Source organism: Triturus cristatus, chromosome 5_2 (genome assembly GCF_964204655.1).
Source record: "Triturus cristatus chromosome 5_2, aTriCri1.1, whole genome shotgun sequence".
NCBI classification, from domain to species: Eukaryota; Metazoa; Chordata; class Amphibia; order Caudata; family Salamandridae; genus Triturus; species Triturus cristatus.
In genome coordinates, this window is record NC_140588.1 from 716,419,722 (window position 1) to 716,437,509 (window position 17,788).

At 46.1% G+C, this 17,788-nt stretch overlaps 1 protein-coding gene across 1 annotated transcript in view; it reads left to right on the forward strand.

Moving 5' to 3' along the window:
* The window catches only part of RPS6KA6 (ribosomal protein S6 kinase A6), a 626,385-nt gene that overhangs the window by 456,648 nt on the left and 151,949 nt on the right, over window positions 1-17,788 (forward strand). The window contains exon 17 of the mRNA XM_085607823.1: window positions 2,552-2,713. Coding sequence (XP_085463949.1) covers window positions 2,552-2,713 — 162 coding nt within the window. The remainder of the gene's footprint in view (window positions 1-2,551; window positions 2,714-17,788) is intronic.

Consider the following 17,788-nt stretch of genomic DNA (forward strand, 5'->3'; position numbering starts at 1 on the left):
TGCGTGTCTGGAATCTGTAGGCCTTATGAAAGTTAATCTAGCACATGGGCTCCACATCCCCATAGGGGAATAATGAAGTGAAAACAGTAATGCACACTGACTTTCCCTGGCATGTTCCTTCCCAGTGTATAAAGCCTATTCCATGTCACCACCCAATTCTGCATAAGTCCTGCCACATCATTCACTCTGTAGCTGCTCCTGGACTGCGCACGCTAGAAATCTCCTCTGCGCAGCCCCTAAACTTGTGCACACGTATGTACACATGTGTCTGCATGTAACCAGCCCGGTGTCCCTTACTCCAGCTGCTGCGCAGTGACCTGGACAAGCCAGGGTGACACCAGTAAAATCCCCATGCATCTCTTACATCCTGAGTTCACTGTGGGTGAGTCCCAACTTATGAGGCTCCCCCACAGTAAAAGCTAAACAATTAGGTGCTCAAAAAGCAAAAAATCCGGGCGGCCCATAGTGTCAGAACCACCTTCTAACACTTACCCTCTCTGGCAGTGAAAATTCATCTTCCTTTTGTATTCTCCACCATGGCTTTGTAATAGTTTTTTTTTACTGAAGTGACTGTTCCTACAGGAGGAGCCACGTTGGTGTTTAAACCCCTTGTGGAAATTCTACCAGTGCCTGTAGCAGATGGCATAATGTCTGCTTCAATTAGTGGATAAGCTTCAACCTCCCTGGAAATGGAAGCGCATCGACCCAAATCTTACAAATCCTTTTAACTGCTATCTACTGCACATTCCATTCGCCTATGTTAAGCCCTAAGTAAGTAGAGGCACAAAGCATCTGAAGAGAATTGAAGTCCATCATGAGTCTGATGTGCAGACTTTATTCACCTGGTCAAACACCCAAATCATATTCGACCACTTGTGAGTTGGCCTGACCATGGCCGCCATCTGGCTAAAAAGAACTGTTGACTTCCACTGCTTCTATCTTTTGACTTTATTCAAACTTAATGTCCATTGTAGGCTGTGTATTGTTTCAGCTTTATTTCGTTACCTGATGTTGAATTCATGGTGCGCCACCTTGTGTCCTTCCAACCCTTCAAGTAATTTTTGAGTTTTGACCATTTTTCTCAAGGGTTGAACAAGACTACTTTTATTTTACTTATTATCAATATATTATTATTATTACTAGCAGTATTGTTGTTCTTATTTTTATTAAATTATTTTAAAGAGCTTTTTGATGTCTCTTTGATTTCTATGCAGTTTCCTGATGTGGGTCTTGCTGAAGGTCATCTAAAGCATATCATTCACAATATCTAGCCACAATCTACGTCTAGCCTGTCAGGATTTCTTGTAGTTGTATGTAGTTATAAATATCACTCTATTTTCTCATATTAATGTATCAATGACCTGCTGCTTGTGAACTGAAGATAAAAAAGGCATGGCCTTGCCCTCCCTGAAGAGCACAGTTGTTATATTTGGAACTGCAGTAGACTCACGCATCCGCAATGGCAATTTTTTATGTGCTGGGCTTTCCAATATTTCTTTACACAGGCTACTGGTAGCCTCGAACGGGAATTTTTGTTTGGTGCGTAGGCATGGAAAATGAATTGTGTATTTGCCTCTGGGCACTCTCTCACTAGCTTGAAGGAAAGACATAATCAAGTTTAAAATTTCCAGTCTAGCCTTTAAATATGAGGATCTCAAGATCTTCCCCTCTTTTCTTGTTATGTGAAGTAAGGATTATCGGAAAAACATCTTCTATCAACTGTTCCTAAGAGAGCCCAGCTGAGCATTTTTTCCTTACAACATGCAGGGTTAACTACTTAGCCCCTCATTAGATGATTCTGGTTTTTCGATTAAGGTAGAAACCGAAGTTTTAGCCTGGATTGTAATTACAAACCTAGTGAGAAAAATACTCCTCAGATGGTTATCCCCTTCCCTCGTCACCAGAATTCTGGTAAGGGTGAATACAGTATCTACCAGGTGCAGAATTTCCAACCACATTATCGAATAATTCATTTATACTCAGAACCTAGCGCCTTGAGACCCTCACGGGTGAGTAGCGCGCTTTGTAAAACCCCTGATTGATTGATTGATTGATTGAACCTAAACCTCATCAATTTTAAAGTCTGTGACAATTTAGTCCAGTTCTTCCTTCCCTATCATGCATTAATAGACCAACATTTCTCAAGATCTTTTGGGGGCTCCACTTGTTCCTTAGTGAGTGGGCAAGATGGCTCTGTAAACATCATGAGTTTGAATCCAGGCAGACTCGGCCTTCCTTACTACTGAGGTATTCAGATTGAGTAACATTAATTTGGGTATTAGCAGCAACTATAATTTGAATGTATTTTGTATTTAAAAAACATCCAGCAACATCGGTGCACACCTTCACCGACATTAGATAATCTGCCCTCTTCATGTTATATCACCATGGGAAGTCAGGTATATTTCCTTGCTAGTATCTTGAAGGCTCACTTTAATAAATCAGTGTTTTGCATTTTGACAGATATGTTTATGCTTTTACCTTCCTAGGTGACAGTTGGTTCGCTGTCTAAATGTTTTCACTTATTTCCTCATTTTTTTTCCTTTTGCAGGTGTATGATGACAATGGCAAATATGTTTATCTCGTTACTGAATTAATGAAGGGAGGAGAGTTGCTAGATCGGATTCTCCGACAGAAGTACTTTTCTGAGCGGGAAGCAAGCGCTGTGTTATATACAATAACTAAAACCGTAGACTATTTACACTGTCAAGGAGTAAGTGGACACATTAATCTTATGCTTTTTTCCATAGCATGTTGCTCATTAGTGAAATTGCAAATTCAAAGATATTTGTGCTGCTGTAAATTGCATTGGAAAGTGGATATTTGTATAGTGCACTACAGGTTTAATGCTTCAGAGATTAGTGCCACTTTGAGGCTTTTTAGTCAAGGAAATTCTTTCAGCCTCAAAAGAGTGAACGTGAAGTCACTCCTATTTGGGTTGAAGCCTTTGAGAAAATCAGATTGCATACTGCTATCTCCAGCAGATATCTTTGATACATCTCACTTACTCGCTTTCGTTAAGGATGCTGGCTTCTCTCACTGGCTTCTGCAGTGACACTGGTGCTTGCCAGGTAGATCACTAAAACGAGAATGAGAAAAGAAGAGGGCAGGTAAGCTGGGTACAAAAGAAAGGGATGTGAATGAAAGAAATGGTGGGTGGAAGCGAGCCAAGAAAGATACAGGAGGAAGTTAAAGCTTGAGTTTGCCAGTGAGTAAGGCAAGTAAGGTAGGCAAAGAGGTATTAGAATGAGAAAGCAAGGAGAATTGAGGATGGAAAAGAAGTGGTAAATGGGGAAAGGGAGAAGAATGAATAAATCATGCTGTCAAAGGGTGAAGGGAAGATTGAAAGAATAGGGGGGGTGGCTAGCAGCCGAGTAGAATAGCGGCTCTCTAGCGAAGCTCCCTAGCCCTCGCCACCAATCCGGCATTTATCCTGCTTTAAATCGTGTGCTAACCCTGAGTTCATGGGGTCTATAGGTGCCTGCATCTATCGGACCTGGAAAGCTGAGTGGCAAGGCTCTGCGGTGCACAGAAACGAGGGGGAGACAAGCGACTGCGGCGGACTGGCAGTAATAATGGCAGCAACAGCGTAATATGGAGGGGGAGCTACAGAGTGCTTGTGCCCATTGCTGGTTCCGTGTAACTCTTGCGGAGCAACCGTATCACAACAGAGGCGGCAAAAGACCGGACAGAGACGTGTGGGCTCCGGCCAGGCAAGGCGGTGAGTGAGCGGGGCGGAGCGGTGCGCGAGAAGTAGGCGCAGCAGAAATCGAAGCCGCAGCCTGCAGGGCCTGTGAGGCCAGTGAACAGTGGAGTGGACCTTGTGCGTGCCCCCCCACTGCGAACCCGGAGGTCGTGACGGCAATTCTGCTACAGGTCGGATACCATGCACCACTGGTGGGGCAATTGATGAGGGGCCCTGGGGGACGGCCCCTCCCGCCGAGAACACCGAGTCTGCAAGCGCAAAGGAGGCGGCGTGTCGGTGGCCATTGCGGGGCTGTTATCCTGCGGGACGAGGTGAGGGGAGCCCTGAACAGGACCGGGTGCTCCTGGAGGAAGAGAATCCCCATTGAAGACCTTGCTGCTGGAGACAAGACTACGCTGAGGAGGTGAGAGGGAAAACTAGGAGCTTCGGCCCCTTCCGCCTAAGGCATAGGTGCCCTGCTGCACGCCGAAGGGTCAGCAGTGGAAACAAACCTCAAAGCACCCTTACAAACCTCTAGAGGCCGGTCCCAGGGAAACACGATAGGCCGCAAGTGGGATTGGCCTTTCCACTGGGCAGGTGGCGGAGACTACCATGGCCGGTCTCGGCAAGTGGTCTGCACTACCAGTACTGCGGACCGAAAATGGCGAGTGGCAGGGGACCCAAAGCGTCTGCTCAAAATAAGCTAGCCAAATTTGCATGGAATAAGGCAGGGGACGAGTAGGATAGGGTGTAGATGGAAGCTCAGGATAAAAGAAGCAGCCCTCAACCGCAAAAGGATCTCATGCTCCACGATATAATGGAAGCCATCACGGGGGTATGTAACTCCCTGGAAGCCAGCATTGACTCTGTAAATGTGGAAGTGTCCCTACTCCACGCAGATTTCCGCAAAATGGACGCCAAAGTCAAATACCTGGGGGACACGACGGCTGCATTATTACATCCCAACTCCAAAAATAAGTAAGCGAACTGCAAGACCAGCAAGCAGTGATGGCAAAACAGCTGGATGACTATGAAGGAAGGGCACGGAGGAACAACATACACATCCTAGGTGTGCCGGAACATGTTGAGGGGCCCGCGGCGGACCTCTATGTGGAAGATGTGATCCTGAAACACCTGCAGCCCAAAAGGCTTTCGAGCTATTTTTCTATTGAAAGAGCCCACCGGGTCCCAGAGCTCATAGGCTGGGATTGGGATCATGAGATCCAGAGAGTACATAGGTTCCCCTTTGTTCGCCATAACTTACATAATAGAGACTCCGGCCATCCGAGGGCAATCTTGGTATTTTTTGGTAACTTCTCTTTGAGACAGGCCATCTTTGAGAAAGCCCGTCCGGAGGCTAGACAACAGTTTAAAGGGGCCTCCTCCTTCGCACGTCCTGATTTCTGCCACATAACTGTGGAGCGTAGATGGCACTTAAGGCAACTAATCAAGCCATTCCAAGATTCTGGGTTTGAAGCTTTCTTGTTGGCCCCAGCAAGGCTAAAAACAATTGTTAAAGGGGCTGTTAGATTTTTTATACCTCAGAAATCCAGGCTAAAGAGTATTTGGAACAAGCTCAGGGGGAGAAGAGAAAGACTTAGGAGGAATATTTTTCTTATTCTATAGATATAGGTGACTCTGAGCAGCACAAGGAGTAGTATGTCTGGTTAAAAAAAAGGAAGGAAAAAAAAAGAGAAAAAACAAAGTGGGGGGGGAGCTGGAGGCTCCATAGTGCTCAGCGTTCGCCCTATCACACAGACCGGTGCGGTCTGGCTGCTCTCACATGGAGGGGGTGGAGGGAGGGTTGTAGGGCTCAAGAGATGGGAAGTAGGGGTGGGTGGGAGGGGTTGGGTTTTTCTTTTGGCGATGAAAGAAAACCACAGATAAAAAAATGTATGTGCTTTTTTTGTATGTTCATGTTACTAGAAAGCAATCTGGAAAAAAATGTGAAAGGCACTAAGTAGGAAAGGGGGAAAAATACATATAATCTTGACGATGAGTTTATACAGATATTTTTGATTGAGACTAATAATTTTTTATATGAACAGTATGATCATTTTGGGGGAGCTGTATGTTAATGATTTATGGCTTAACTGCGCATTGCAACTGTAAATATTTGTGGTCTCAATGATGGGGCCAAGAGAAGAAGAATCCAAGAAGATCTTAAAGTTTTACATGCAGACTTGATCTGTCTCCAAGAGACTCATATAGCTTGTAATGATTATAAATTATTAGATACTTTGGGTTTTAAGTTAATGGCTTATACAACACAAGACGCTAGGACTAAAGGGGTGGCAATTTTGATAAATAAAAATATTACAGGCGCAAGAAAAATTGTGGATAAACAGATGGATAATTATGGAAGCTAGAAGTGGCACTGGCTTGTTTACTTTGTGTTCAATCTATGCCCCTGTCTTAGATGACCCTTCGATGCTACATTTTCTAGCTATGGAGCTTCCGTCCTGGCCTTATATAATTTGTAGTGATCTAAATATTAATGGAACAAAATATATGATCGATCAAGCAGTGGGAGTAAATAGGAACCGCAAACCTCAATCATCTAAGGCACTCAAAAATTTGATCAAAGACATAGGCTTAGTGGGTGTGTGGCCTAGTTTGAGAAATTCAGAGTCTGGATATACTTACTTCTCTGCACCTCATCTTAAATTTGCTAGACTAGACTATTTTTTGGTGTCTCCCTCTCTCACGAAGGATGCTAGGATTGAAATATTTCCAAGGATAATGTCGGATCATAATCCTTTGGTTTTTGAATTTCCTGTGTTAGGAGTGAGAGTAGGACAGAATAATTAGACCTTTGAGAGAGCATTACTCACTGACCAAGATTATGTGAGTCATATGAAACACTGGATTGTTGAGTTTTTTAGTTTTAATAAAGATAGCGCAGCCCCAGGAATGATCTGGGATGCCTTTAAAGCCTCTGTGAGAGGGGAGACATTGCGATACAGTTTGATTAAGCAGAAAAAGAGCGCAGAACAAGTTAAAGGTTATGATCAGAAAATTGCTTTTTTAGAGACGGAATTGATTGAGACTGTTAACAAAGGTGGGGATCACATCGCGGTCATTGATCTGATAATGGTGACCAAAGCTTCTCTGAATGATTTTTATTTGGATAAAACAGCTGGGAAGTACCTCGCGAAAAGGCAACAATGTTATGAATATGGTGAGACAGTTGGTAGAGTATTTGCAGTTAAGGCGAGACAACAAATAGCTATAGGACATATTAAACGGATCAGGAATCTTCAGAGAGATGTAGTTACGGACCCTATAGAAATCAGGGAAGCTTTCAAAAAGTATTATGAGGAGTTATATACTGCTGCGGATACATTAGAGGAAATAGAGCATCATATGAAGGTGAATTTCTACCTAAAAAAAAATATCCCAGGAGGAAACTCTTTTTTTGGGCATAGAAACCTCGCAGAAGGAGCTTTATTTAGCTGTACAAGATCTTCCATCAGGCAAGGCTACTGGCACGGATGGTTTACCACTAGAATTTTACAAGACTTTTTAGTGAGTTGTGGCCCGAGGTACTGGGGCTATTTAAGGAAGTTAGGAATGGGGCAGCACCACCAGCATCTTGGGGGGCCGCTAATATCATTATTTTTGTAAAAAAGGGGAAGGATCCTTTGAATTTGGGTTCTTATAGACCCATCACAATATTAAATAGCGTCACAAAGTTATATTCTAAAATATTTGCAACCTGTCTTAACAAGATTATGCCACAACTAGTGACAGCTTGGCAACATGGCTTTATTCAATCGATCATATTAGGCGCCTCATTGCTTTATTTGATGCAACAGATGTTTTAAGGAAACCTATGGCTGCTGCCTTTTTAGATGCAGAGAAGGCTTTCGACCGTGTCTCATGGAAATTTCTTTGGAAGTGTTTGGAAGCCAATGGGTTGGGGTCGGAGTTTATTACAGCCATTCAGGTATTATATGCAAAACCTACTGCTCGTTTACAAATGATGGGCGGTGAGTCTGAATCATTCTTAATAGACAGAGGAACAAGGCAGGGTTGTCCTTCCTCCCTCTTGTTGTTTTTGTTATATATAGATCCTTTTTTGCGCTGTCTGGAGTCTTCCCCTAATATCTCCCCAATCACGCTGCATGGCTGGGAGGTTAAAATAATGGCATATGCCGACGATGTAGCAATAATTACATCAGAGCCCGATAGAACTATGGCTGAAGTGGAGCTATTGGCTGACCGTTTTGGTTCACTCTCAGGCTATCGGCTGAATAGAGCCAAGACTCAGATCTTGGCCAATAGATATACTACTATTGTCGATAGCAGGTTGGTTGATGAGGCCACATATCTAGTGATACATATAAAAGCAAAGGTTGATGATCGATATAAACCTTACCCCTATGATTGGAAAAATTAAAAATATGTGCCGATGGGACAACTTAAAACTATCTATAATTGGCCGATGTAACCTAGTTAAAATGACCATCTTGCCAAAATTAATATATATTTTTCGTACGCTCCTGCTTGAAATATCTAACGATTGGTTTAAACTAATTGAGCAGGAGGTTTCTAGGTTTATATGGTCATATAAACGCACAGGGAGATCGAATATTTACTTATCCCTTCCTAGATACAGGGGAGGTCTTGGTTTACCTAATTTTAAATTTTACTATTTAGCAGCTTCTGTACAGTATTACTGGCCACTTTTTGGTGCAAAAAAATAGGAAGTAGTAATAGACTCTAATTCTGTACCATCAATCTTTGAATATTTAATCGGCCCATGCGCTAATGGTTGCCTATTAAAAATCTATGAACCTAGCTATTACAAGAAGGCCCGTTTTAAGACTTTGCTAGCGGCATTCCGAAATTGGACCGGTATTAGGAAGAAAATGGGGATTGGTAGATACAGTCGATACACACCATTGATAGAAAATGGGCAGATACCTGAGGCTTTGTCAGACTGGCATTTACAGAGATGGGATACATTAGGGGTTCATAGGATAGGTGATCTTTTAAAAGGAGAACATATTGCATCCTTTGAGGAATTGAAGATTACATTTAATATAGATCATCGAGATTTTTTTAAGTTCTTACAAATAAGAGACTTTCTTTTTAAAAAAAAGCTATTGGTGCGATGGGATTTTCAGCTATACCACTGATGGAAGTCCTAAGTCATACATCTAAACTCTCAATCTCTTCACTTTATAGTTTATTACTTGGAAATGCTATGGACGATCTTGAAAAGCATGCATCGAAATGGCAGGCTAGGATTGATGTCGTAGATTCAGGCTTTTTAAAGTCTATAGAAATGGGCAATCTGGCTTTACGGTCTGCCAATTTGCGGGCACAACATTTTAAGACTTTGTTTGATTTGTATATTACGCCTGCGAAAATTGATAAATGGGGGAGCACAGAAGGGACCAACTGCTTTAGAAGTAAGGTTTATGATGCAGATATAACCCATATTTTTGCAACATGCCCCATCTTGGATTTATAAAGAAGAGAAATTTCAACATTTTTGCTGATTGTGCTGAAAAAAGATATTCTGCTTTCCCCTCAGTTAATGATGCTTGGGGTAACGATACAAGATAGTCATAATAATGAGTTTTTATTTATAGCTATGGCAGTGCTTACACTATGTATCGCTTCAGCTTGGCTTGATCCTTCTCCCCCAACTTTTTTGCAATGGAAAACATGGCTGGTTTATATATTTATTCTTGAAAGAGCACTTTACGTACAAAGGGGTAAAAAGAATAGAGAATTAGGAATGAAGATTTGGAATCCATTAAAAGATTGGGTGGATGGACTAACCCAGGAATCTGACTAGAGTATATTATTAAGCATATTATGACCTGTTTCCTGCTCTTTTTTGTGTCTTTTTTTTTGGTTTGCTTTGTGTTTTTTTCCTTTCTTCCCACTGATGTTGATATTTTCTTTCTTTTGATAATGATTATTGTTAGATCAAAAATTTGGATGGAAAATATGTGTTTTGCTTTCTGTATATTTGAAAAAAATAAAAATAAAAAAATGAAAGAGGCCACCGGGTCCCAGGGGGGCGCCCTAAGCCAGGGACCCCCCCATGTCCGCTCATCGCCCGTGTCTTTAATTATAGAGACAAAATATTGCAGACGGCACAAGCTAATCCTCCACTTAAACTGGACAATAATGTGGTCACATTCTTCCCTGACTTCACGGCAAAGGTCCAGGCCCAACGACGTAGCTTTCTGGCCGTGAAAAAAGAACTCCGGGATCGTGAAGTGAAATATGCCATGCTGTTTCCGACGAAGCTACGGGTTGAATTGGAGGGTAAGACTTGGTTCTTCTCCTCACCGAAGACGCTTGGGAATGGCTGGAAGGTTGGCGCAGAGTTGATGGCCCGCACAGGGGACAAAATGGTGGACTCCGACCAAACAACTCCACTCAGCGAATGGAGCAGGGAGAAGACCCATCCCGTGTGGGAATGGGAGAGACCACGCCAAAGGATTGGATTGATCCATGAATTGGGACACACATGTACTGTTTGCAGATAAGTGACCTACTGGGGTTGGAGAAATGGGGGTGTATTCTGAATGTTTCTCTTGACCAAAGGGCCTATACAGGCCAGGAGATAGGCTTCAACTGTCTGCATGTGTATAGCAGTGCACCGCTGAGCTGAGAGGGACATGGGTGTGGCCGGAGAGCAGGCCTCGGATATTGTCTTGAGTAACACGGTAGATTTCACCTAAGGCGAGAGAGAGAGAGCTGCCAGCCAGCACCTACGAGTAATCTGGGGGGGAGGAAGAGGCACTTTGCCTAGTTGGGGTGTGGGTAGTTCTAAATACACTGGCAGGGGGACAGGGAGGAGGTAGGGATGTCAGTTTGGGGTGGTGTTTTTTTTTGGATTGTTCGACCTGTGATTTGAATATTCAAACTATGTCGTGTCTAATTTCTACCATCGGCAGTCACCTTAAAGGGAAGGTAGATGCAATTTGTGTTGCTATGTACTCGTACTACAGATGGATACATCTGCCAGTGGATTCCTCACCTTGTAAATATCCCCTGCGCCAGCATTCCACAGAACTTTTTTCCCCAGCTCTCTACGCCGACGTGGACGTCATAATACATCGGCTACACTCGCGACTCCGTATGACGTCACCGGAGCCATAAGAGAGCCTCGTCGGCGTGATGACGTCAGTTCCCTTTTTTTCCACGCCATCGACGCGTAACGGTTTTCCAGCACTCTCCTGCTACTTTGTTGTCTTGCAGTGGGTTACTGTTTCTGGATAAGCCATGTCTTCGACGAGAAAGTCAGGTTTTAAACCTTGTAGGGAATGTGGAGTCTTCAGCTTCCGACGCTGATCCGGATCAGGAGGAAGAGCTTTCTCCAGTGCCAGCTGAACCTGCGGCGCCAGTGGAGGACACTTCGGCTCCGGTTCCTGAAACTCCTCAACCGGATCCAGGGTCAAACCCATACCCGCAATTCCCGACTCCAGGTGCGGATCCAACGCATTTCCTCAATGCGATGTATGGGGTTTTTCAAAGGGCTGCCTTCCAATCCGGCGCACCATCTGGTCCCTTGGGTCCAATGGCATACACTTTGGGAGTGCCGCAGCATTATGCTCAAGCTCCTTTTATTCCATTCTTGCTGATGGCTCCTTCATGGCAGTTCCTGTCTGGAGATCCATCCCGGCTTCGTCTGGATCGTTTGCCTTCTTCGGAGCCTCCCTCGACGCCGTTGCCGACTCCATCTGCTCCACACCCGGCGCCGCCTACTCCTCCGGCGCTGCCGACTCCGCGTTCGGTTCCGCCGACTCTGCGTTCGGTTCCACCGACTCTGCGTACGGTGCCGCCGACTCCGCGTACGGTGCCGCCGACGCCGGGTCCTCGGATCCGTTCTCAAAGAGAGGCCCAGAGGATTTTGGAGGAGGAGCGATATAGGGAGGAAGTGGAGGAAAGTGAGGTTGGTGGATCATCTGATGAGTTTGAAGGCATTAAGGATGCTAGTGGTCTTGATACTACTCCGGAATGGGAGCATTCTTCTGCTAGGTCTTCACCACCACAAGAGTTGGCCCCTTATCATTCGGTCATCAAAAAGGCTGCAGAGTTGCTGGACTTACAGTTGCCCTCTGCGGAATATAGACCAAACCTTTTGACTGAAGTCCTACATTCACCATCGCCAATTGTAGAGCCCTTGTTGCCTTTTAATGAGGCTATTTTGGAGCCAGTGATGGACGTTTGGCGCAAGCCTCTTTCATCGCCTGCAGTATCCAGACAAGTGGCAAGGAGATGCAGGGTGGCTCCGGGGGATCCAAGCTTCCTTTCTTCTCACCCTTCTCCAGAGAGCCTTGTGGTGCAAGCTTCATGCTCGAAGCAATCGTCAGGCGCCTTCCCTCAAACACCAGCGGATAGGGATTCTAAGAAGACCGATCAAACAGCCAAAAAGGTCTTTTCGTCTGGAAGCATGGCTTTTAAATCGACCAATGCCACTTGCTTATTGGGGCGCTATGTTCTTGCACTGATGGACTCGATGAAGCTATTAGCCCTTAAGCCGCCGGAAGAAGAGAGAGCCTCTTTTATGGAGGTTGTAATGGACACTCAAGCTGCCGCAAGGCAGGTTATTCAGTTGGGTCTAGACACGGTTGATTCTGTGGCTAGAATTATGGGGTCTTCGATAGCCACTAGGAGGCAAGCTTGGCTTCGTTCTGCCGGCTTCTCTGCGGATGTTCAGGCTACGTTAGTTGACTTGCCTTTTGATGGAGAAAAACTGTTTGGGGAGAAGGCCGATTCCGCCTTGCAAAGGTTTAAAGATAGCAGGGTTACTGCGAAGTCTTTGGGTTTACAGACTCCTGCTAAGGGATTTGGCTTCAGAAAATATAGAGGATTTGGGAGGTCTTCATTTCGTACCTTCCGTCAACCTCAACAACAGCAACAACAGCAGCAGCAGAATCCCCACTATAGGTCATATAGAGGAAGGCAAAGGGGCCGGAGAGGTTCTGGCCGCAACCCATCTTCATCTTCTGCCTTCTCTGCTCCCAATGAAGCTTCAGGGAAGCAGCCCTAGATCCCCCATCCTGGATCATGTGAGAGCTGTGGGGGTCGGGTGTCCCACTTTCTGCGAGGTTGGAAATCCGTCACGACGGACCTTTGGGTTTTAAACCTCGTGGAGAATGGGTACGCCCTTCCCTTTCGGGAATTTCCTCCCCCGTACCCTCCTTGCCAAGGTTTTTGCTCAGAAGACCATCTACTTCTTCTGCAGAAGGAGGTTCTTGCATTGCTACAAAAAGGTGCGATAGAGGTGGTCCCAGAGCAAGAAAGGGGTCAGGGATGCTACTCCCGGTATTTCCTGATTCTCAAAAAGGACGGCAGATTGCGTCCAATCCTGCACCTGAGAGTTTTGAATTTTTACCTGAAGCAGGAGAAATTCAAGATGCTGTCTCGAGGAAAGCCCTTCCATCTACCTCCATCGGTGGCCACAGTGATAACGGATGCCTCCACCCTGGGGTGGGGTGCTCCTCTACGGGATCTGAAGATCAAGGGTCTTTGGTCTCCAGAGGAAAGGTTGCTTCACATCAACCTTCTGGAATTACAGCGATACGTTTGGCGCTCAAGGCCTTACTCCCTTCCCTTCGCAGTCAGTCGGTTCAAGTCCTGACGGACAACACTACCGCGATGTGGTATGTCAACAAGCAAGGAGGAGTAGGGTCGTATCGTCTCTGCAGGGAAGCGTTACGGCTCTGGTCCTGGGCTCAGGATCATCGGATTTGCTTGATGGCAAATCATCTGGCCGGTGCTGAACGTACGTGCGGACAGTCTCAGTCGGCAGTTCTCCGTCGACCACGAGTGGAGGCTTCATTCGGAGGTGGTTCGTCACGTCTTTCAGACGTGGGGTCTCCTCGGATAGACCTATTTGCCACCCGCGAGAACGCGCATTGCCCGTCATTCTGCAGTCTCCAGTTTCCGATGCAGGGGGCGTTAGGGGACGCGTTTCAGTTGAGTTGGAGCTCACAACTCCTTTACGCGTTTCCTCCCATACCCTTGATTCCTCGAGTTCTGAGGAGGATTCACCAAGACCGAGCACAAGTTATTTTGGTCGCTCCGATTGGCCAAGAAGGGTGTGGTACACAGATCTACTTCACCTCTCATCGCACCCTCCGCTCCGTCTCCCTCTCATGGCAGACCTCCTCTCGCAGTTGGAGGGGCAGGTTCTTCACCCCCACCTCCAGAACCTGCACCTTCATGCCTGGATATTGAACGGGGCAACCTGAGTTCCTTCTCTCTCCCGCCTGATGTGGTGGATGTTATTTTATCGGCCAGGCGACACTCCACTAAGTCCATTTACTCATATAGGTGGTCTAAGTTTGTTAAATGGTGTGGAGAGAGATCCATTGACCCTTTAAAAGCCCATCTTTCTAATGTGCTTCAGTTTGTTCTTTCCTTGGCTCAACAGGGCTGTGCTGTGGCCACGGTCAAGGGCTATCTATCGGCCTTATCAGCTTTTCTATGTCTTCCAGATCAGCCGTCTTTATTTAAATCTCCTATTGTACTAAGATTTATCAAAGGCCTTACAAACAGGTTGCCACCTACTCCTTTAGTAATGCCACAGTGGGACCATAATCTTGTCTTAACTTTTTTGATGGGGTCCCCTTTTGAGGCCCTTCATAGCTGTCCTTTGAGGCTGTTGTCCTTTAAAACGGTCTTTCTTGTAGCCATAACCTCGGCAAGGAGGGTGAGTGTGCTTCAAGCTCTTAGCTCAAAACCCCCGTTTTTAACCTTACATGCTGAAAGGATGGTTCTTATGACCAGGGCTGCTTTCCTACCTAAGGTAGTTTACTCCCTTTCATCTGGGGCAGTCCGTTATTCTCCCTGTGTTTTATCCACCTCCTCATCCTTCCAAGGAGGAGGAAAGACTTCACCGACTGGACCCAAAAAGAGCTGTGAGCTTTTACTTGGACAGAACAAAGGACTTTCGTTTGGACGATCAGCTCTTCGTGGGCTATGTTGGACAATCTAAAGGCAAAGCTGTGCACAAGCGCTCTCTGTCCAGATGGATCATCCTGGCCATCAAGATCTGCTACACCCTTGCTGGTAAGGTTCCTCCGGAGGGTATTAGAGCTCATTCAACTAGAGCTAAATCTTCTACTTCTGCTTTGGCCAGGGGTGTTCCTGTGGCAGACATTTGTAAAGCCGCAACTTGGGCTTCCCTCCATACTTTCGCAAAGCATTATTGCTTAGACTCTGAGATGAGGAGGGAGGGCCACTTTGCGCGCTCTGTCTTGCAAGACTTTTTGGTATAGGAAGTTGGACACCCTCCTCCGGGAGTGGGACTGCTGTGGGAATCTATTCACAAGGTGAGGAATCCACTGGCAGATGTATCTATCAGAAGAACCAAGTTACTTACCTTCGGTAACGCTTTTTCTGGTGGTTACAGTATCTGCCTGTGGATTCCTCACTGGCCCACCCGCCTCCCCGTTGTCCACCTTTGTATACCTTAAAGGATGTCTTGTTTGGCATGTGTTTTATATTGTGTCTTCTATCTCTCTGGTTACACTTTTAGGAAATGCTTTTTTTCCTTAGCTTTCCTTTTTGTATATGTACTATGTATATTTGTTCGAATGTTGTATACTGTGTATACTTTGAATTTGTTGTCGGTCCACCTGTTCGCCTCGGAGGTACGGAAAAAATGGGTGGAACTGACGTCATCACGCCGACGTGGCTCTCTTATGGCTCCGGTGACGTCATACGGAGTCGCGAGCGGAGCCGATGTATTATGACGTCCACGTCGGCGTAGAGAGCTGGAAAAAAAGTTCTGTGGAATGCTGGCGCAGGGGATATTCACAAGGTGAGGAATCCACAGGCAGATGTATCCACCAGAAAAAGCGTTACCGAAGGTAAGTAACTTGTTCATCTAGTCTCGCAAATCTATGCATGGGGGCCATACCTCCGAATCGCACACACTGTGCCCTGGAAAGTTATGGGGCACTCAGCCCCATACGTACTGACATCAGATGACGGGGGTTACTAAGGAAACGTCACTCTCCGTGCTAACTTGCAATGTGAATGGAATGGGGTGGCAAAATTAAACAGGGTATGGTGCAGCAATACTTAAAACGACAGGCCCCTGACCTGGTGTTATTGCAAGAGACGCACATGGTGGGCAATAAATGCAAAGCCCTTACATGATGGGGATACAAGCTACTGATGCACGCAGACTATACTTCTGGCTCCCGCGGGACGGGTATTCTGGTTAAAAAGAACCTGGCACCCACATTGACGCGCACATGGGCAGGCCCATGAGGCAGGTTTGCAGTATTGGAGGCGCAATGGGAGGGGAGGGCGCTTGATGTGGTTTCAGTGTACCGCCCGCCGGCACTGGGTAAAGAGGCACTGGTAGACTTGGGGAAGATATTAGCTGACATTCCCATGGGCTCCCTGATAATGGGAGGGGACTTTAATATGACTATGGGCGATCAGAGGGATAGATATCCACAGAGGCCACTGTCCCGACCCATACATACAATGAGGAGTTCAATACAGCCATGGGTCTCACTGATGTGTGGCGTAAATTACAGCAGGATGGAATTCAATATACTTATTACTCCAATGCTCACAAGAGTTCATCCCGCATCGACTATTTCCTAACACATTCGGCATCCATCGGTCATTTCCGCAATCCCCACTCTCTACCGAGAGGTATCTCAGACCACTCACCAGTGAGGGTGGAACTTACACATCTTGACTGCCAGCCACGAGCTACGATAAGTCTCAGCCCCTGGTTCCTAACAATCCCTGATATCAAAGAGGAACTACTCACACAGACCGTCAATTACTTCAAAGAAAATGGGGGATCCATTGACTCGGCACAGATAGTATGGGAAGCCTTTAAGGTGGTGGTGAAAGGTCAAGGCCTGGCCCTTAAGGTAGGGTACACCAGAAAAAGGCAGCAACAGCTAGTCCACTTAGAAGGTGAGCTCCAGCAATTAGAAGACGAAAGTATCAATACCTCCACGGAGAAAGTCATGCATCACCTGATGCTTAAACAAGAGGAGTATAAGATCCTGGCCAGAGAACAGATGAATGCCACACTCCTCCACACTAAACATAGGTTGTAAGAACTGCGAGACAGGGCGGGTAAATTACTAGCATGGTTGGAGAAGAGGGAGCAGGGTGAGAGATGGGTACCTAGGTTGACTCTGAGAGATGAGTCGCAGATCTCACACCCGAAAGATATAGCAGATGCATTCGCAGACCACCTGGAACAAATTTACACCCCATCCACCACATACACAAAGGAGGACTCCCGCCAATTCCTCTCGGATAGTGACCTGCCGACACACTCTGATAGTGATAGAGAAGCATTAGACGAGGACTTGACAGACCTTGATATCCAACAGGCTATGGGGAAGGCGATGGGGCCTAATGGGATCCCCATAGAATTCCTGGAAATGGTTGCCGCCCAGGCGGCTCCTCATTTGCGGGCCATGTATGACGAGAGCTATGAGGAGGGAATCCAACCAGAGGATCAGCGACTAGCATCTATCGTCGTGATCCAAAAGCCGGGGAAACCCGCTGACAATTGCGGCTCCCACCGACCCATTTGTCCGATCAACGCAGAAGCGAAGATCCTAGCGAAAGTACTAGCCCTACGCGTAGTCACAGTCATTTCATCGTTAGTCCACCCGGATGAATCTGGCTTTATGCCAGGGAGAAATACGGCGCTCAATATCCGACGTCTTCACAATGTGCTCGCGCGCTGAGAGTTGATTGAGGAAGACGCAGTGGTACTATCCCTTGATGCCTCAATGGCGTTCGATTCCATCGAATGGCCATATTTATTTGAAGTTCTGAGATGTATGGGCTTTGGTCCGAAATTCATGGGCTGGGTGAGGCTGCTCTATACAGCTATTCGGGGGCAAGTTAGAATAAATAACTACACGTCTCGAATTTTCCCACTAAAAAGGGGCACTAGACAGGGCTGTCCTCTATCCCCCCTAATCTTCTCCTTTATGCTGGAACCGCTAGCCCCCTGAGTCAGATGGGACGTTATGGTGAGAGGGTTCGAAGTGGGCGGAAGGGTATGATGACCGAATATCGCTATATGCCGATGACATATTACTTTATCTTGCCTCCCCTTATAGATCC